The sequence below is a fragment of the Megalobrama amblycephala genome, linkage group LG12 (assembly GCF_018812025.1).
Source record: "Megalobrama amblycephala isolate DHTTF-2021 linkage group LG12, ASM1881202v1, whole genome shotgun sequence".
Classification (NCBI taxonomy): Eukaryota; Metazoa; Chordata; class Actinopteri; order Cypriniformes; family Xenocyprididae; genus Megalobrama; species Megalobrama amblycephala.
In genome coordinates this window covers 11,990,426-12,012,522 of record NC_063055.1, presented here as the reverse complement: position 1 = coordinate 12,012,522, position 22,097 = coordinate 11,990,426, and the positions used below count along the sequence as shown (strand labels likewise).

The window sequence follows — 22,097 nt, the reverse complement described above, 5'->3', positions numbered from 1 at the left end:
GTGATATGGTTGTGAAAAAAAAAAAATGCTGAGGAAAATAGGCATAGGTGGTCCATTGAAAGCTGTTACAAAAAATGAAGCTTGGAGAGAACTTCCAAATCTATTTCTCGCATAAAACTGACATAAAAATGGATTTGTGAAAACACTTTTGTGGGGCCTTTAGAAAGAGATTTGATTTAATAAAGCTTAATGAAAGAATTATTTGTCCTCTGTTGATAATACATACTTAAAAACTGATTTTAAAACTGACCTTCTTAATTAAAAATAATTATACCGGCATTTGGTTTCACGAATTTTCCACTCAAATTAAAGTCAACGAGGATTCCAACTAAAACAATTCAGTCCAAAATACTGCTTATGCCTTTTCAAGGCCATTTTAGCTGCCAGTTATAATCACCTCTATGAATTTCATTATGAGGAACTGCTGAAAATTGTGCAAACTGTGGACACTCACCATGCATTTGTTAGGTTTCTCTCCAGAGTGAACTCTCATGTGGATGAGCAACTTGTATCGGGCGTTGAAGGGTTTGTAGCGACGGACACATCCGGCCCAAAAGCAGGTGAAGTCCTCGCCCTTTCGCTGGTCGATGTGGACCTTCTCGATATGCCTAACCAGTTCCTCCTGCTGCTCGTACGCCGCGCTGCAGTCAATCCAGCGGCATACCTGCTTATCGCTATATACGTCCTCCCTGTCGCTCACCTGCTGTTCGACCAGGCCTGTGGGTTTGGGCTGTGCCAGCAGGCCTGAGGGTGGAGACTGTTGCTGGCTCTGAAGATGCAGTAGAGCTCCTGGGCCGGAGCCCATGTACTGGTGAAGGTGGTAGGGAGGGGGCATGGGTGGCCGTGGGGGGCCTGTTTGGTGGTGGTGGTGGTGGTGATGGTGGGAATGCCCAATGCAGTGGCTTCCACGGCTCGTCAGATGGTGATAGTGATGCTGAAAGAGCTCCTCCTCACTTGGAGAGAAATCATCCACCGGTTCCTGTTTCAGCGTCGCCGTACAGCTGTCCAGCAGAGCACCGGGCTGTATGAGAAGTCCAAGCCCGTTGCCGTTAACCACGCCGGGCCCCGGCTGCATGGAGGCTACGTCCTCACAATGCTCCACTGACGACACTGAGGAGGATGACGACGAGGAGGACAGGGGTAGGAGGCAGGACGAGGTGGAAGGTGACGGCAGCTGAGGGCTGGGTGCGGGGAGAGGCTTGTGGGAGAACGTGGCGGCGGTAGGCGACGACGAATCGGTGCGCAGGCCGTTAACACAGGACATCTGGGAGGAGCAGATGTTGGCGGCAATATCGATTCCCTCTGAGGCTGACTGGGAGGCCACCAAGAGGCAGCGTCTCTTCAGTCCGCTCGCGTTCGGCCTTGCTGAGTGACGCGAGCTCGGGGACAAAGCCAGTGGGGAGGAGCCATCTTCATTATTAAATGGATACACAGTCACCGCCATTGCTGACAACGACAGAACAGTTGCTAAGTTACTGTCATCGCCGCCACCACTGCTGTTCGGACGGTCCAATTCCCTGCGACCTGCTCCCATCCCTCCTGAAAAGTTGCTCAGGGCCGATCCCAGTTTGTAGCCCTCCTGTTTGATGGGGTACGACGGCAAAGCATGACACCCATTGACGCCACCGGACAGAGACGACGAGCTGAGATCCGTCTGAAAGCCGGCAGACCTGCGGGAGAATGAAACACACCCAGAGGAATATGAGGAGCATTTAGGCAGAACGGAGCAGGAAGAATATGCACACTATTAGCGGCCCGGCCTGTTGAAAGATAAAGGCCAGGGTTTCTCAAAGTGCTGCCAACTCTGCACTGTCAGACACCACGGAAACAGACAAGCTCTGTGCTCCGGTCCTGGCAAGCCTGCACTCTCAAACATCTCTGTTAACACTGACAATGTTTGACCAGAAGCGGTGCGATTGGAGATTCATTTTGCAAACTCTCACAGATTCTTATTAGCTTATAATGTTTGGTTTGTGCTGATCAGAAGCTACTTTTTATGTTCCCCTCTGTCACAGGAAACAGCCATTTGATGGGTTTCCACTGCGGTGTACTTTAAACACCGGTTAGATCCACCACAAATGCTCCCGAGCAATTCCATGAATAAATGAAGCAGGAAATTTGGCCTGAACTATAGTTATGAATGGGTATTTAAAAATAAGAAAAGACAGAGATGAATACAGGCATGCTGTCATGCTCAGCGTATGACAGGCTTTGATGACACAATAGGGGTTAACTGAAGCCTACATGTGGGCTAAACAGAAGTCACCTGGTTTTGGAGGTATAATAGTGGGCCTCTAAATGCTCTGTGTTTACAATACTCCCCATTATAGTGGGAATCTTTGCCCCCCTTGAATGGGGGTCAAATTTCCCAGTGCGTCGCTGTGATCTTCCACATAATAATTCCTGTCAGTTTGCTCATTATGGATTTGTGTGCAAAGCTCTGGAATGATGTGAGAAGGGCCCTCTGTCCCAGCAGCCTATGAAGGATTTTGTCTACGTCCCCTTTTCACTTGGTTCGGGAAACCGCTAATGCTAGCGCACTGGCTGAACTGAAGCCTCAAGTTTGTCATGAGTCGGTCCATTCAGGCTCACCACTTCCTGTTTGGCTGGAGCAGTGACATTCAGCGACAATATTGGGAGAGTTGGACGGCGTGTTTGAGTGAAAGCACTTTGGAAAGCATCCCTCACTGAAAAGATGGGTTTCAACTGTACTGCGGCTACACAGAAGCCAACAGAAACCGACGGCAGTCTCTTTTCCTAGCCGTTTAAAAAACAAACGCAGCCAAGAAGCGTCATCAGTACTGTAGTGTTTGACGGGCTTGTTTGACTTGTTCCACACTGCATTAAGCTTTAATAAAACAACCTACATTTTTTGATTTGCCGATACCAAATAATGTCACTGTAAAATTGCAGAGACTATCTTTAAAAGTTGAAAGCAAATACTTTTTCTTTTTTTTTTTTTTTTAGATCAGCGTATTGGCTTAGTTTATTTAAAACAAAAAGAGTGCTAATACACTACTGCTCAAAAGTTCAGGGTTGGTAAGACTATTTTAAAGGGTTAATTCACCCAAAAATAATTGTCATTAATTACTCACCCTCATGTTGTTCCACACCCGTAAGACCTTCGTTCATCTTCAGAACACAAATTAAGATATTTTTGATAAAATCCAATGGCTCAGTGTGGCCTCCATTGCCAGCAAGATAATGAACACTTTCAATGCCCAGAAAGCTTCTAAAGACAGATTTAAAACAGTCCATGTGACTACAGTGGTTCAACCTTAATGTTATGAAGCAAAGAGAATACTTTTTGTGTGCCAAAAAAAAACAAAATAATGACTTTTCAACAATATCTTGTGATGGCCGTTTTCAAAACACTGCTTCGAAGCTTTGTGAATCTTTTGTTTCGTATCATTGGTTCGGATCGCGTATCAGACTGCCAAAGTCACGCCCCCCAGTGGAGAACCACTGAAATTTCGAAACACTTATGACATAACAAAGCCTCGTTTACTGAAATCACATGACTTTGAAACAAAAGATTTGTAAAGCTTCGTAGCAGTGTTTTGAAATCACCCACCACTGTTGAAAAGTCGTTATTTTATTTTTTTTCATGCACAAAAAGTATTCTCGTCGCTTTATAATATTAAGGTTGAACTACTCTACTCACATGAGCTGTACTAAATACTGTATGTTTTTATTACCTTTCTGGGAATCTGAAAGTGTTAATTATCTTGCTGGCAACAGAGGGCTCACTGAGCCATCAGATTTCATCAAAAATATCTTAATTTGTGTTCCGAAGATGAACAAAGGTCCTACAGGTGTGGAACAACATGAGGGTGAGTAATTAATGACATAATTTTCATTTTTGGGTGAACTAACCCTTTAATACTGTTAAAAGAATGAAATAACAGTCTGAATTTCAGTGTCACATAATCCTTCAGAAATCATTCTAATAAATCATGCTCAAGAAAAACTTCCTAGTATTATAAATGTAAAAAATGTTGGTGCTGCATAATATTTTATGTGGAAATAAAACTGTGATTTTTTTCTGGATGTTTTTGATGAATGGAAAGCTCAAAAGAACAGAATTTATTTTTAAATATAAATCTTTTTATTTACTGTCACTTTTGATCAATTTAACATTTAAATTGTAGTGTAGGTGGGAGGTGGTGCATTCACATTCACTGGATGTGATGTCACAAAATTGGCAATGCTTCACTCGTGAATATTAATTAGGTTATACAAAAAATTACTATGATCTTTCACTGTTTAAACAAATAAACAGCCAGTGTAATGGAAATCAGATCTGTAGTGGATTATTTACAAATTTCTAAGTCAAAGTTTTGTCATTAAAGTAAGTTTTACTGTAGCGACTGTTCTTGTTGACCAATCCAAGTGCTCAAATGTGCTGGGATGTCTCACCTGGCGTCTCGGTGGGGGCTCTCCTGCAGGTGAAGGTTCTGTGCGGGCTGCTCACAGTGGTTGCTGTGGTGGTACTGGGCTCCAGACTGAACTGGCAGGTTCTGCCCACAGCGCAGCAAGGTTCCTTCTTCTGCTGTCAATTCAGGAGCACTCTCCTTCTCTGAACAGAATGAGATACATCCTCCATTCACTGAAACAGGTGGGAAATACAATAGGTATATTAACAATTACAGTTCTTTAAACCATCTATCAAATTTTTAAATCCATTGCATGGATAATTGATTCTGATTGGCCAATATTTTCAACTCAAATCAATGTAATGTTCATTTATTTATATGGTAAGTGAGATACAGTCAGTGTCATTGCACAAGGAAAAACTGAGCGTATAGCAAATGTAATCAAAATAAAATATGGTTTCATAGTGTTTGGAAAATTCACAGAAGGAAAGCCAACACGCTTTTTGACTCCAGTGTGGGTGACCGCATCTTTCAAGTTTTTTATTAACTCAATTTCAGAAATTTCATTTGCTCACAATGATGATATTAATAATGCATCACCCATTGGAGACTGATCAAAACCAGCATCTAAACATGAGGATAAAGCCAAACCAAAGACAAAGGAGGTTCGGTAAGATATTGTTTCCAAGTACACAAAATGAGAAGGTGACAAGTAATTGCTTTAAAGCAAAGGAAAAAAAGTGAGGCAAACAAAGAAATGAGTGTTGAGAGGCGAGAAGGAATGAGAGAAAGAGAAACGATGGAGCAGAAGGTCACAAGACACGCAGGTCCAGTAAAGCACATGCTGGATCCACTCAACTCAATAAACAGAAGAAACACACTTTTCACATCCATTCAAAGAATAATAATGGTTGTTTATTAAATCTTGGATCATTTTTTCTTGGCTTAAAAATCCCACAGTTGGAATGTCAAACTGTGTTTGTGTATAACATCAATGCTCGCTGAGCTAAAGCCATGGGCTTTCTTGCTTCATCTGGAGAGGATTGAGAGGTCTGTCAATGACGTTGAGATAGTTTGTTTCACACAAAAACTAACGTTCTTTTAATTACGTCCTCCTATTCTTGCAACCCTTTGTAAGCTACTATGCTGTTCCGTCATTTTCAATAGAAATTCTATATTTTAAACATAATTTAGACTCGATTCCTCTATGTGACACTGATAATCGGTTTCACAAAAAGCCTTCAAATGCCACAAAGTCAAGTAGAGGTAAACTATATTGCTGATGTGAGGTGCAGAGAGAATATATCCAGAAGCCACAGGAATTTTCAACACAAATCTGTTTTACAGATTTTCAAAATTGCTCAATATCATATCTGGGATGCAATTCTAGCCACAAGAGGCAGCTTGTGAAAACAATTTTGCTGTTAGCCCTTTAGCTGAGACCCTTTAACCCCCCACAATAGCTATTTAAGCAACCACAAAGAACTGAAGACACAAATATGTTTGGGTTTTTTTTTGAAAAAGCAGGTGAACTTTTGAGGCATTGTTGATTAAATGCATAACAACGGTCATGAATAGCAGATGAAATGCCTTTGCTGAAGGTGATGATTGGAGTTTAGATGATTCTCCCCAATCGAGACTCTTGTGCAACACAGAAATTGCACATCCAACCTGCAGAAGATGAGGCAAATGGCTCAGCATCAGAATACTTCACACTCCATATGCTTCTTTTAATGTATTATTGTCCAACTCCAAAAATGTGCTGCCAAGTTACATCAAGTCAGATCCAAGTTCACACTAAAAGCCTTGCTCTATATGGACAGAACTATGGGAGAGCTTTAAAGATATGATGCTTTGTTACATTAACAGAATTAGTCATGGCAAGGCTGCATAAGAGAAGCTTCTCCACATTTGGAAACTTGGACAGAATGTTAGATTGGATTTATATTGAATTTGCAATGGTAATTCACTGTTGGGTATTGCTCTGGGTTTTGGTCAGAAGGTGGAAGTCTGTGAAAGCTCCCGTTGTGAAAGCTGGGACAAAGAGAAAAAGAGAGGGGGGAAAAAAGAAAGAGAGAGATTTTAATTCTCAGAGAGCAATGGAATCCACAGCCTACTTGCAGTAAAAACATCATGTATGATCAGATACGTGACTGAATTTATGTTTTCTTGTATTCTAAAGTATTATTTTAGGGTTTTATTCCACTTTTCATTGATGGAGACAGTGGAAAGGAAATTATTGGGGAGGCCAGATTCAAACCTACATCTGCAACATGAGCACTGCAGGCCAAGGCTCTGACATTTGCTTCCTCAAAAATAATAATAAAAAACTACTTTCTATTCAAGTGCCATTAAAATAAAATCTATTACGTTCGAGGTAAACGTAGATAATATAATACACGAGTAGGAGTGCGATATGGCTCTATTTTAGCATGGCTGTGATTCAGCAATAGGCTTGAGGCCACTGGCCAAGCCGTATGTTTATAGAACAGTTCGACGGCACACGTGTTTAAATAAATAAGAAACAACGGTGTGTTTTTAAAACACTTGTGTGTGCAGCTACTTCTTTCCGCCATGGATTCAAATCTCAAGTTGACAGTTTTAACAGATAAGCCAAAGCCTCCGTTGTTCTAAAACGTCAATTTAGAACTAGTAACGAAGCAAAAACCTAAAACCTTCTTCTTAGGACAACTTAGGTCTTAGGACAACTCTGATTAACTTTTTTGATCCACTTCAAATGTTGACTACTGTACTATAAGCTATATGCCAAAATAATTATGTAGAGTAGCATGAGAGAGAGATCGAATGAGCAAGTGTGATTACCTGCATCTGATAGCATTCATTCTTCAGCTCAATCTTATATTCATAATACTCTGAGGAAAGCGATATCTTTGTCATAGTATACTTTCAACAGTTATGGGCATTTCCCATGACAACCCTGTTAAGTTTGGTTCTGTCTTACGTGGTGTTGTTGAAAGTAAAAATAATGTCCTTGTTTACAACCTTGTTTCAGTCCCTTTCAATATAAAAGCCTTTGCTACTGACTCACCCATAAAGACAAGTAAATGTAACCTGCCATGAAGTCAAAATCACCATCACTAACACATTGACCATTTATCAATAACAAATCTATTAAATATTACTATTATTTATACAAAATATTATTTATTGAAGAATATTATTTAATAAATAATGATAGACAAAGTTTTTAAAGGTGCCATCGAACGTTTTTTTACAAGATGTAATATAAGTCTAAGGTGTCCCCTGAATGTGTCTGTGAAGTTTCAGCTCAAAATACCCCATAGATTTTTTTAAATTAATTTTTTAACTGCCTATTTTGGGGCATCATTAGAAATGCGCCGATTCATGCTGCGGCCCCTTTAAATGCTCACGCTCCCCGCCCCCGGAGCTCGCGATGTCATTAAACAGTGCATAAACAAAGTTTACACAGCTAATATAACCCTCAAAATGGATCTTTACAAAGTGTTCGTCATGCATACTGCATGCATGCATCGGATTATGTGAGTATTGTATTTATTTGGATGTTTACATTTGATTCTGAATGAGTTTGATGGTGCTCCGTGGCTAAAGCTAACATTACACACTGTTGGAGAGATTTATAAAGAATGACATTGTGTTTGTGCATTATACAGACTGCAAGTCTTTAATAATGAAAATAGCGACGGCTCTTGTCTCTGTGAATACAGTAAGAAACGATGGTAACTTTAACCACATTTAACAGTACATTAGCAACATGCTAACGAAACATTTAGAAAGACAATTTACAAATATCACTAAAAATATCATGTTATCATGGATCATGTAAGTTATTATTGCTCCATCTGCCATTTTTCGCTGTTGTCCTTGCTTGCTTACCTAGTCTGATGATTCAGCTGTGCACAGATCCAGACGTTAATACTGGCTGCCCTTGTGTAATGCCTCGATCATGAGCTGGCATATGCAAATATTGGGGGCGTACATATTAATGATCCCAACTGTTACGTAACAGTCTGTGTTATGTTGAGATTCGCCTGTTCTTCGGAGGTCTTTTAAACAAATGAGATTTATATAAGAGGAAACTATGGAGTTTGAGACTCACTGTATGTCATTTCCATGTACTGAATTATTGTTATTTAACTATGCCAATATAAATTCAATTTTTAATTCTAGGGCACCTTTTAGCAATTCAGTAAAAAGTACCAAGTCAGCGCTCTGATACAGCATTAAAGTTATATAAAAATATAAAACTTTGCCCTCAGCCTAAACTATTTGCTCTGGAACAAATAATAGATTAATGAGAAGCTTGCCCGTTAGATATACCCAAAACGAATTATATCTCATGTTTAACCACTATAGAGGGATCAGATCAAGTGGCAAATTCCAGAAGAACTGGCCGAGGTAAGGCTGTTCTCGGCAGGGTACATGAGCGTTGAACGGCCGCTGACACCCAGAAGCTCTCATCTCCGAAAAGGTAAATGCAAATTTTCAAATAGGTGCTATCTTTATAAATAAACTGTATATTTTAAGTTTAAACAACTACATTCTCTCCCCAAAACTCAACAACAGTAGCATTTGTAAAATTATGGTGGGTTTGCTCATCCGCCATCATGACACTCACTGTGAGAAATGCTGCAAACAGAGTGATACAAACTGTGAAACGGTTCCTTGTGGTGATACTGATATCGCATGTCTGGAAAGACCTCTCAGCCAATCAAATTTGAGGACCTGACGTAACTGTATAATATAATATAATATAATCAGTTTTAGATGAAACACAGCATTTCACAACAATGCTATGTCAAGTCAATGCTATTCATTGTACTTAAAATTAAAATGACCTGATATATATATAATATATATATATATATAAACCTTCAAAGAGCTTCTTTCCTTGTCATGAAAAAAATCAAACTGAAAAGGATGGTTCCAACACATTGGCTCTCGTCTATACCTGGAGGACAGACAGAACACAGAGAAGGATGTTTCTCCAGCGCTCTCAGAAGACCTCTGATCCTTGACCAAATGTAAGAGAGGGTAAAGGAGGGAGCGGGTTTGCAAGCATTCAGAAGCTATTAAGGAATGACAATCTTGGGTGTGAGATCACTGCCGTGCTGTGCCAGTAACACCTAAGGGTAAAGCAGAGCTCCTTGATGAAGACCAGACTGAGGTGCTGGCCTCATTCACAAAAACACAAGAACACAATCACAGAGCAGAACCCAACGGAGGAGAGAAAAACACTTCCATTGTCAATCTTGTTTCACACATATAAAAAAACAAGGCTTTTGGACTCTAAACAAGTAACAAAACAGTTTTATATGGCAAATGCTCTCATGCTAAATATCAATCTTATCCAGACTTGTCAACTTTTTAAAAGTCGGAGAAAAATCAACAAAATATCTTTTGTTGTAGACATGGATTTGGAACTCTCAGCTTCCAATTAAGTTCTACATTATTTGGTGCACCTTCCTCTATCAATTGGAAATTAATAACTTACTGGACGGGCAAATCACACTTCTTTTTTTTTTTTAATAAAATTTACGAAACTGTCAATTTGTCGTGTTAATTATTTTGCATATTTTAGTTCTATCTCATGTATTTGAAGTTTGAGCACACAAGCTCATTGGCTACTGATATAGCAGGAACAAATCAGTGTTCTATAGATAATGATGTGATTACAAGCAGGTTGAGTTAAAGGACCTATTAGCCTACACCATCTAGAGTTTCATAACAGAATTTTGTATTTATAATGTTACAAAAGATTTCAATTTCAAATAAATTCTGTTCTTTTGAACTTTCTATTCATCAAAGAATCCTCAAAAAATTATCATGGTTTCCAAAATATTAAGTATGAAAAATATTACAAATATTAAGCATCCCAGCATTAGCATCCCAACCATTTCAACATCGATAAAATAAGAAATGTTTCTTGAGCAGCAAATCAGCATATTAGAATGATTTCTGAAGGATCATGTGACACTGAAGACTGGAGTAATGATGCTGAAAATTCAGCTTTTTATAAAATTACATTTTAAAACATAATAAAATAGAACAGTAATTTTAAATTGTAATAATATTTTTATAATTAAATTTCAAAATTACTTTTTTTATTGTATTTCTGATCAAATAAATGGTGAGCATAAGACACTTCTTTTAAAAACATTAAAAAATTGCACTGACCTCAAACTTTTGAATGGTAGTTTAAACTGGGAAACTGGGAAAAAAAACCTGATAATTTAAAATCTCATGTAAACATGTTTTTCTTGAATGTCATAGTTATCAGGGAATAACATGTTGTGCATGTAGACACATTGTTTGATTTTTTTTGGTGATATTTTGTATGATAAACAATTTTATTTTTACTAGTTTGAGCCCCACTTGATGTCCAAAATAATATTGGAATCATGAAAGTAAAACCAGTTGCGAATCACTGCTTTACTATACAGTAGTATAAGACACAATGCAACCCCCCACCCCATAACCCCACCACTGGACCACGGGGACTGCCTGCATCTGATCAGCAGATGGGTCGGCCATTATTAAATGTAATTGGTGGTAATCTCAGGCGATTTTTTATTTCGGTGACACTTCATTTTCTACAATTCTCGCCTCCTGCCTTTCAAGTCACCTAAGTGCAGCATTAAGTGCTGGAGTGAGACCGAGCTTGTGCCAGCATTTAATGTTTTCAAGTCTTCAGAGATGCTAGCAATGGAAAGCAGATGTGTGAAGATGCAGTAATACTGCAGAACAAGACGGGGGCTTCAGAGAGGGGTGCGCGTATGCATGTGTGTGCTGGCACACGTATGTGTGTATCAACTCTAATGCACGTCAAACATGTGAGTCTACAGAACAACAAGCTGCCAAACCACAAGATAGATGCGTCTGGAAATGCACTGTGACATTTCTACTCAGGCCACTTTAGCGCCATAAATCATAGCATCTACACTTAAATAGTTAATAATGATCAGAACTCTCTGATGCACTCTTTTTCCTATATTTGTTTGTTTTTTTCTGCCTTGTTAACTCATTAGTGGGGCTAGCTAAGATGGGCATCATACTTTGGGTTAGGGATTAAACATTGACATCTGTGATACCTGATATCATGCGGCTTGTTGAGAAGAGAAGCTCTATCATTTTTCAAAGAGGACAATTTTTCTACAGTTTAACCTGGTGGACCTAAAAAAAAAACCCAAATCCTACAGACTTACATCATATTATATCATAAAGACTTGGCAAGGAATCCACTTAGAAACGTACTAGGACTGCAACTAACAATTAATTAGATAATGGATTAATTTTGTGCATGTATCTTTAAATGCAAATGAGCTACTGCTCCCCACCCCACTTTCCAGAAGAGGGCGGAGTCTTTACAGCTCGTGCCTCTGATACTCTGTCAAAATCTCTATTGCGGTCATGACATTGCAGTTATTTATCATCATGAAAGTTTATTATTTGCATGCGTTTTAAAGCCATATCAGTCTAAACTTCGCACACAGAAAGCGGGATATCAGGCGACACATCCCATGAGTAATAAACTAAGTTCTGTTTCATGTTTTATTGCATTTAAACTGTATGCTTTTGACATAACCTTGTGTGTATTTGACAAAGCTCACATTAAACACAGTTTGTTATGTCTGTGAACGTAACAGCAAGTAAAGAAATCGCATGTGTATATTAGATCTGTGTATTAAAGTGAAAGCAGCGTAATATATACAGTACCTACTGCTATATGCTGTTAATATGAACCAAACAACAAAAGAAAAACAGAAAATCACTCACTGCTCTTGATTAAATAACTTTAGTAGTTTTAATAAGAATATGTTTTTTACTTCTGACAAGGAGATAAACATGGCGGACTGTGTACAGCTCACTCAGGGCGGGGTCTATGCTAATAGGGCAGAGTCCATCAGCAGTCGTGGGCGGGGCCTGTGCAATGTGACATCACATTGCATAGAAACTGCAAACGGCTTATTTTGAGTCACTGCTTATGATTTATGGGGATTAAAAAAAGAGAAGTGGGTGGATTTGTATCATTATAAGGTGGTTGTGTCCACACTCTGCCGGCACACATTTCTTCAAACACCATGTAAAAGTGAATTTTGCATAATAGGTCCCCTTTAAGCAGATCAAATGATTGGAGAAATCCTGCATACATCACCAGAGAGAAGTCTGTCATTCAAATAAAATTCGTTAATCACTTTAATCAATTATTTGCTGCAGTCTTACCCAGAACAGCCTAACAACTGCATAGCAACACCCTGGCAGCCACCTACAACAATCTATTATAGTGCCAGTGAGTTTTGCATGTGCAAGGACCATTATATATATATAAATCTAGTGTCTTTTCACATTTTATTTCAAAGCTTCTCTCACTGTTATGTTTTCCTTTCATGGTCCTCTCCTCTCTTCTTTTCTTTAGAGGACAAGGTCAACAGACACCTGAGCAGTGGGATTTACTGAATTTTCTTGCGCTCCTCAACACGACTGCAGATGTTGTATATTATCGACAAGAGCCTTTTCCATCTTTAAATCTCATAACTCATGTCTATATTTGTGTCTCCACACAGACCCGGAACTTATTTGTTTGCTTAGTAATGAAGGTTTGATTGAAAACCTGAGGGCACAAGAAAATGAAAAATAAAGTCTGGAGAAAGGTTCCCTTAAACAGGTGCATGGCAGTGAAAAAAAAAAAAAAAAAAACTTGATTAAATTATGTGGGACTGAAATGACTGTTTTTCTTGCTAGATTATTGGTACCACCAGACCAGGATTTTCATGAGGATGAAATTGGTTTGTTATGGTAGTTTCTGTATGAAGACAAATCCTGGTTTGCGTTTCACTAGTAAGGACCAAAATGTCATATTTAGCAAAAAATACATTCTTCAATAAATATTTAATCTCAAAAGAAAACAAGGTATAGCAAAAGCAAAGAATAAAATGGCCGTCTTATGAAGAAACCACCCTTATTTATTTTATTTATTTTTTTGGAGTAAAACTATTTAAAAAAAAACAGTGGCAAAAAGTACTTAGTCCACATTTAGAAGAAAAATGTCATCTAAAAACCTAAGGTAATTAATATACTGTCATTATTTACTCAGTCTCATGTCTTTTTTTTTGTGATAAACAAAAGGAGAAATTTCATACATTTATAATGACAATGTCTATCAAGTTCCAAGTGGAAAAAATACATTAAAAGCAGTTATTTGTAGTTTACAGGTATTCGTCATTTTTTGTCATTATTTGTCATATACATAAGAACTGCACAGTAGATTCCATGGACAAAAATTGCTTATGGGTTTGGAACAATATGGATGTTGAGTAAATAATAACAGAATTTTAATTTGTGGGTGAGCTGTTCCTTTAAGAAACTATTTACAGCACATTGTGCAGGATTTTCTCTTTTGCAACCACATGAAAGGTTTTACTTTCAGTTGCACAGACAAAATTAAGATATATTAACATGAATAATGTGCTTAAAGATCTGCTGTAACTTTACACAAGAGTTCATCAAACAAAAGATGAAGAATCGTTTGCTCGTGAGAGGGACAGACGCAGCTGCCCACTGATTTCGTAATCGCCTCGGCTCCTAAAACAGTCCGAACTGACCGCAGACTACTGAACACAAACAAACACAAAACACTGCCTGCACTACTCCTACGGTCCAATGACTAAACCGCACGCTTGGACAAGAGAACCATATAAATCAAGGCGCACAGTGATTAAAGCATTACATGGCCATTTTAAAACTGTATCAGCCATACACAAACCCACACACACACCTAGCACAAAAAAAAAGATGATCGGTCCTGTCTGTGATCAGGCCAGTGACAAACTTCTTGACATGCTTCCAGACATCATGATCATTGTTGATGTTCTTCCATACCTTTATTGTAATTACTGGGTTCCACTTGGGCATGTCACCACCTGCTGGTGACTGGCTGTCACTGGAGGAGCCTGCGAGTCTGTCCTCTGTGGACTGACGTGGGTGGATCTGGACCACCATCGCTTCGATTTCCAGTAAGCAGCGGGTGAGGCTGGGTCAGGGTGGTGCTGGAGAACCTGGCAGAGCCCATTGTGCCAGGGATGGGGTTCATGGCTCCAGCTTTTCAGTTCGTAATGGGTATTCTCTCATCAGTTCAAATAAGGTACAATGCAACTCCTGCCATCTAACTGGTTTTTAAAACTTTCCAAAGCCACAAGCATTCAGGTCATCCTTCAAAATCAATGTTCAATGATCCTGAAAATCAACAGTCATCTTCAATGCTGCCATAATAATCATTATCTTCAGCCATTGTGAGCATGATCATCATCAAAAAATGTTCGTCATCATCAAAATGCCATTTCACTGAAGTAGCAAGGATGGTTAACTTTTAAATGTGGGGTTGTTTTTAGAGCTATGGCCATGTCAAACAGTTTTAGAGACCAATGAGACTTGGCTTCATTGCACTGTCTTCTATTCTATTGTCTTACAAGTAAATCATAACATAAATAAGTACAGGATAAAGTTACTGGAAACGATTTTACATCAGGCCCACTTAAATCAAGAGTGTGAAATACTTAAAATAAAGACATGTATAATGTTACAAAATATTTCTATTTCAAATAAATTATGTTGTTTTGAAGCAGCACAACTGTTTTCAACACTGATAAAAAGAAATTTTACACTATGTAAATTTTCACCGCTAGAGGTCGCTTGTTCAAAACAAAGGCGTAGCTTGATAACGCCTTGATTTCGCGGAATCATGGGGAGGTGTTGTCTTCACGTCTACAGCTAGTGGAAAAGAATCAGGACGGGACTCGGGCAGAAATCATGTTCATGGATGAGATTATTAACGTTACTGTAGTATGAAGCAGAGCAGGGCTGAGTGATGTGTGAGTAGAAACGAGGCCGCTGGAGCGATTGCTAATGAGAGACGAGCGCAACACGTGCCTCGAGAGAAGTGGAACTTTTATTATGCTGCAGTCGCCACTTCCGCTTCTTCCGGTCAAACGTATATGGGGTAAAGCAGCACTGTTTTATCATATTAGATACATTTGTGTGTTGAAAGTTGTTATAGTGCTACTCTGCATTCACTCGGCAGCTGCTATGAGACATTTGTTGCACGATATTAGGCATGGTAAAACATGGTACTCGCTGTAAATCAAGAAAACAAGATTTAAACAATATGACTTACTGTGTTGAGCTATATAACATGATTAGTTTTCTGTCAATGAATGAATCCATACAAGCAGTTGCTCACTTGTCAAATAAAACATATAATATATTAAAGCGTCTTTGGTGTTTCCATGGTTTCTACAAAATAAAACCGGAAATCGACGGTAACGCAGGTATGATGTCATTGATGGGTGACGCATGGATACGGTCTGTGTCCTGGTTAAAATTGCTTATTTCTCTAAATTTAAACATTCTTGGAAACATTTGGGATAATGTAGAGAAAGCAACTTTTACAAAATACATGTATTATTATTATAATAATGTAAGTACACAAGTCAACAAAAAAAAATATAAAACATTGTTCTAGTGGTTTTTGGATATTTTAATCCAAAAATCTTACATATTGTGCCTTTAAGCACCAAATATGCATATTAGAATGATTTCTGAAGGATCATGTAACTAAAGACTGGAGTAATGATGGTGAACATTCAGCTTTGCATCACAGGAATAAATTAATTTTAAAATATATTGAAATAGAAAGTGGTTATTTTAAATTGTAATGTTATTTCACAATATTTCCATTTAAAACTAAATCATGTCATGTCCCTTTAAAAAATAAGGCACTGTAAAAATAGAACAAGAAAGCTGTTTTACAATGAACAGTAGTAAGAAACGGGTTCATAAATAGAGCTCTCGTTTTGCAGTGTACATACAGGATGAGGTGACTGGAAACAATTTTATATCAGGCCCGCTGAAATCTATAGAGTGTGAAATACTGGGAGTGATTACAATGTAAATGCATCGGTAGCACGGGGCTGCGGTACATTCCTGTGTCTTGTGCTGTAAAAACGTACAGCTTTAACATTAAGACTCAAGGTTCCTCATCACAGGCTGCTGTTCTGGCTTTTATGGGATCTTGACGGCTCTTTGGGGCTCTGTAAAAACACAAGAACTTCAGGACCTCTGAGCCCCTGTGATACTGCCGCAGTTAAAATGTACGGATTGCATTATGCCGTTTCTGTTTTGTGTGTTCGTGTGTATATGTACAACTGATGTAGAAATATGTGCACATGCAACTATTTTGTTTCTATATGTCTTAGTAGTTATTCTAAGCGTTGAGACAAAACAATCAGGATATGTTTGAACAGAAATAGAGCTTTTCTTCTGGAGCAAAATGCTTCGGTTTCTCTGTTTGCCCTCTGATGTCATATTTTAATTCTCTTGTGTTCCTTGCAAAGATTATGTGAAATTAATTCCATTTGCAAAATATCTTTTCACACTAAATCAGGCTGTCAGGGTTGTGACTTAATAATACAGTTCTCGCATAATCCTTATTATGAATACTGGCTCTTGTAATTAAAAGTGAAATTCAGTCTTGTACGGTATCCAACATTCTAAGCACAAATTCCTGTATTGAATGAGTCAAGGCCAATGTTTTAATTTGAAGCATTCCTAAGGTATGACAGCTAATGGTCAGCATGCCATTTCCAATAAATACATGACGAAGGAAGTTTTTACTGTACACTTTCAGCCTAGTTAATTTTAGTTGACTAGAAATAAAAGGCAGATTATCCACTCTGCTCTTCACACAAATCCACCAATGCCGAGTTGATGGCTATCCTGTCGCTGCCTGCTGCCAAAAACACGCTCTGTACACAACTGTATTGGCCCACATTACCGAGTATGGCGTTCACTTTAGGCTGCTTCCAATATTTACAAGCAAGCCTGAAACTGTGAGAGAATTCGATTGAATGCAGATGGCAGGAAGTTCCACTCAAATGACAGTGGCCAAATTCAACCGCAAAACATGAGAGGAACCTCACAAGCACACATCACATATCCTCTTTCCAAATGCTAGTACACTTGTCTGAAGCTAAAGAAGACTATAAATATACATCATTATGTACCATTCAAAAGTTTGGGTTCAGCAAAAAAAAAAAAAAAAAAAATTCAAAGAAAGTAATACTTCTATTAGACAAAGACACATTAAATTGATCAAAGGTGACAATAAAGACATTTATAATGTTACAGAAGATTCAAATTTCAAATAAATTATGTTCTTTTGAACTTGTATCATCTTTGTTTCCACAAAAATATTAAGCAGCACAGCCTTTTTTTTTATAGTGATAATAATAAGAAATGTTTCTTAATTCTTACATGCATGAATGATTCGCCAATCGTTATTACATATTCGGGTCTTTAGCGACCCGTATCTAACATGGATGGATCTCTATCTGCCGCAATAATATAAAACTCTCTTGATATTTTAATAACAATTAAAAAAGAATAAAATAAAGCATATTTTGTTAGCTTTTGGAATTTGGAAGAGTTCAATTTGAGCAGATGTTTTATTTTACCACCGCTGACAGCTTCCTCACCAGATCTACCATCAACTGACTAATATTAGATTGCGTACATCGCTTGCTCTGCAGCAAATTGCTTAGTCATTTCAAGTTTTGCTGAGAATTCTTGTGTATTCTTTTCAGTAATTATAAGTGAAACATCACATCATCATTGTGTATCAGACATTGCCACCTTGAGGAATAAAGGTGTATTGCACTTATTGAGTCATCATAGATTCAATTATTGTTGCACAGAAATAAACATACTTACACCATTACATACCTTGGATTGCTAGCGGCCCTATACACTTTTTACAAAAAAATTTATTAGAAAACAGACATTTTTTCTTGTATGTTGTTTATAATGACTAGATTGAGGAATAAAAGGTTAATGTCTAACTTTAAAAAAATGAATGAGGGGGAGGGTAGTGAATGAGCACATCCTGATTTTGCAGAGTTAGACATTCCTGGGTCAGCATATTTTGTTGATCCTGGAACAACATTCCTGTCCAAAAATATAATCCTAACCATATCCCAACCCATAAGTTATCCCTAAAAATGATAAGTTAATAACACTGATGTAGAAGCACCAAACCCTGATTGTATGTCTAAACTTGACATAAACAGTAAACTTGTCCATCAAATCTGATTGACAACAAAGATGTTGATCCAGGAAAATGTTGCGATTGGTGAAATCAGGTTCTGCAGTGAATGACATCCCGGGTCGTTAAAGACCCGAGGTATGCGTTTAAGGCATACATATGACATTATGTATCATGTGACACTAAAGACTGGAGTAATGATGCTGAAAATTTAGCATTGCCATCACAGGAATTAATGACATTTTAAAATATATAAAAACAGAAAATAGATATTTTAAATTGTAATAATAATTTCACAATATTTCTGATTTTACTGTATTTTTAATCACTTAAATAAAGCCTTGATGAGCTTAAGAGACTGATCAAACTTTTAATATACTGTATAACCCCCTTGACAACAGTATAATGAGAGAAGTTTGTAAATGTGTCATAAATAAATAGAACGTTTGAGAATGATTATATCATTATATATGCAGCATAGCCCAGCCTGCAATTCTCTAAGGGATCCTTTGTTATTAGATAGAAAAACCAGATGGTTACATGAGGAACACAACAGAGAATCATATTTCATTTCCTATTTTTTGTTATGGTTGTTTTAGTAGAGGAAAAAAAAAAAAGAAATAATGGAAGCTTTCTTTCAGAATAAGATGTTCAAAGCGTTTGGTGTAATTGGTTTGGCTTTGAAGTCTCTGGCAGGGATCGGGATAAAATCTTACTACCAGACTCACACACCGAGTAGTCTTGGTGATTAAGAAATGACTTGGCTCCATGACTTTTTTTAAGAGTCATGATTTGCTTTGACAACAGGGGCAGAGAAAGGAAAAGATTTTATTTTTATTTGATTATTCATCTTGTTTCATGTTTCCCGCTTCAAGCCCCATGCTTTCCTATTACAGTGTGTGGAGATGACCAGTCCAAGCCGAAACAAGAACATAATCCCTGCTGATATCCTCAAACAAATGTTATCTGCAAATTCACAGCAGATGACTGAGCTGGCTGCACTCCGCAATGGTAAACTAACTTAGTCGCTATCAAAGCTCTCTCTCAGTCAAGCATCATAGCCACGGTTAAGACTGTTTTGCGGCTTTCAAGAACACAATAGAGCAATTCAACCCAAGGCGACTTCACAAATAAATAGAACTGTCAAAATTGAGTCCATGCTGATTCTTAATTGCATCATAGAGAGCTCAAAATCAATAACCATGTTTACAAAAGCATAATTTTCCAGTTAAGGTCCACACTTTGGTCAAAGGAATAATTCACTAAGAAATGAAAATTTTTCTCACGGATCACACAAGGAGAAAATTTCATGGCAATTTTCCATCCTCTTCTCTATGCAATTTACAATGAAGCTTACAAGCTTAAAAAAGGAAAAAGCGCCACAAAGGCATCTTAAAACACCTCCTTCTGAAGCCATACAGTACATTAATGGGTGAAGTAGCGCTGTCTGATTGGTGAATGAATCACTCTTGTACGTTGGACATTTTCAATGAATCAGTTGATCCAATCATTCAATGATCCAGTCATAGGCGCCGATCCCGTGGGTGTTCGGGGGCTGGAGCACCCACGGAAATGGTCGAGCACCCACGGAAAAATACAAGATATTCTCCATTGATTTTAACCAATAGAAAATCAATTGTAGCTTTCAGACACGATCTTCACCCTTTTTATAGTTTATTTAAGGCCGTTTCTATGGCGATATTTTAATGGCAAACGTCGAGAGAGCATCCAAGTGATGCGCGCGAGCACAAATGGCTCTGCTCTCGATCAGATACATGTGCGCGTTCCAACTCAAACTTTCCTTGCACCAGATATCAGCGAGAGCATGACTCGCGACAACACTCGTGAAAAGAATGTGCTTTTGGGTCGAAATTGTCATATTGCTGCACAGATATAATGCAAATAAAACATCAAGTTGACGTTGATTTGAGTTAAATAAGAAGCGAACTAGCGCTGAAACGTGTTCTTTTTGAAATCATGCGTTGTGGCTTGTTTAAGTTAGTCTTCTGACATATGCGTCAATCTATCGCTTGACTCTTCTTTCCAGGGAAATCACTAACAAAATGTACACAGACATGTCCCTGCTCTTGATATACAAATATTAATTAACTTCTTTGAACTATGAACCTCGGATTCTATTAAAGGTGCTCTAAGTAATCCTGGGTGGAGTAACTTCCTGTTGACGTTCGAAGTGTTGTCAAACAAAACAGAGGCTAGCTAGACCCTCCCTCCTCCTCCTCCTCCCTCTCCCCTCCGTGCTTCCTGAAACAGTCATGAACGCGCATTTAAATAATTCTTGTCGGTTATTGGCTGGAGCATGTTTATTATGTTTTGTGGTCCAGGCTGCACCAGTTTGTTTTTATTGCCGTTTTCGGAGCTTGTGGCGACTACAGAGACCGCGTTTTTTTTACAGTGTGTTCAGGGGACAGGCAGCTAGCGGATAGTGAGGAGATGTTTGGTGTATGTGACAAAAAATGTTTTGTCCTAAAAACACGTGACATCACTTAGAGCATCTTTAACCAAAATTCTACCACTAGACTATTCGGGAACAGGAACGCGAAAGCTCAGCGTGAATTTATCTGTAATATAATGAATGTAATGGGGGGGGGGCACCGGCAGAAACATAAATCGGCGCCTATGGATCCAGTCACAGATAATCAGTGATTATTACACGGCTCTGTGGAATACTTGATTCTGATTGGTCAATCGCAACATCCAGCGGTATGTTATGCAGCCTTCACGTGCTCTCTGAATTATCGGAAATATGAGTTTCCTAGGTAAAAAATTCACATGAACACCCTCCCATTTCGAAATTTGAACGCAATGAGCTTGTAATCATGACTTCAGAGGTGGGAATTATCAAATTTCCGATAGCACATGAAGGCAGCATAATGCTGCGTTCACGCCACTTCGTATTTACTCTTGAGATGATAACACGTGACGTTATATTCTGAGCTGTTCACATCCTTGGACTGGGAATTATGCATTTCAGTAGGCTTGTTCGACTTGATGCAGCGCTGCACAGACCGATTTGAAGCAGTCCATATCGGTAAAATATTTTGTCCGACTTGAGACAGCGCCGACGCCATGTGACGTATGGCTTCAAAGTACAGCGCAGGGTTGCCAGGTTTTCACAACAAAACCCACCCAATTGCTCCACAAAACTAGCCCAAAACTAGCCCAATGGAATTTCAGGGGTCTCCCAAGGTAAAAATCGCGTTCCAGGGGGTAAAATGCACGTTTTTGGCGGGGCTCTCCTGGTAAAATTCACATTCCAAGGGCTAATTATCATATTATTTGTGGTTGATTCAACCCGTGGACATGAAAAACAACCCGCGGCAACAGTGCAAAAGTAGCCTAATTCCGCGGGAAAACCGCAGACTTGGCAACACTGGTACCGTGAGAGCGATTAGAGATCAGCCGCCTGAGTCAGCCAGTGCAGTTTCTCAAGAGGAGCTGCACGAGGTCTGATGTAGTGATGGGCAGATCGAGGCTTCGCGAAACACTGAAGCAGTTGAAGCAAAGTGTAGTAATGTGTCGAGGCTTCAAAACAATCTGACACCTGTCTCCACGGTGACCCCTAGTGGTCAGAACAGTGTAAATGCAACAAAACTCAGGCCAAACAT

General features: G+C 38.6%; 1 protein-coding gene across 3 annotated transcripts in view; it reads right to left on the bottom strand.

The window, feature by feature from the left end:
• Nucleotides 1–22,097, bottom strand: part of LOC125279277 (zinc finger protein GLIS1) — a 97,150-nt gene that overhangs the window by 53,141 nt on the left and 21,912 nt on the right. For 2 of the 3 annotated variants that reach the window (XM_048208770.1, XM_048208772.1), the window contains exons 3-4: nt 4,420–4,609; nt 455–1,670 (exon numbers count right to left, since the gene is read on the bottom strand). In XM_048208770.1, coding sequence (XP_048064727.1) covers nt 455–1,670; nt 4,420–4,609 — 1,406 coding nt within the window. The remainder of the gene's footprint in view (nt 1–454; nt 1,671–4,419; nt 4,610–22,097) is intronic. The other variant, XM_048208773.1, reaches the window with a different exon arrangement.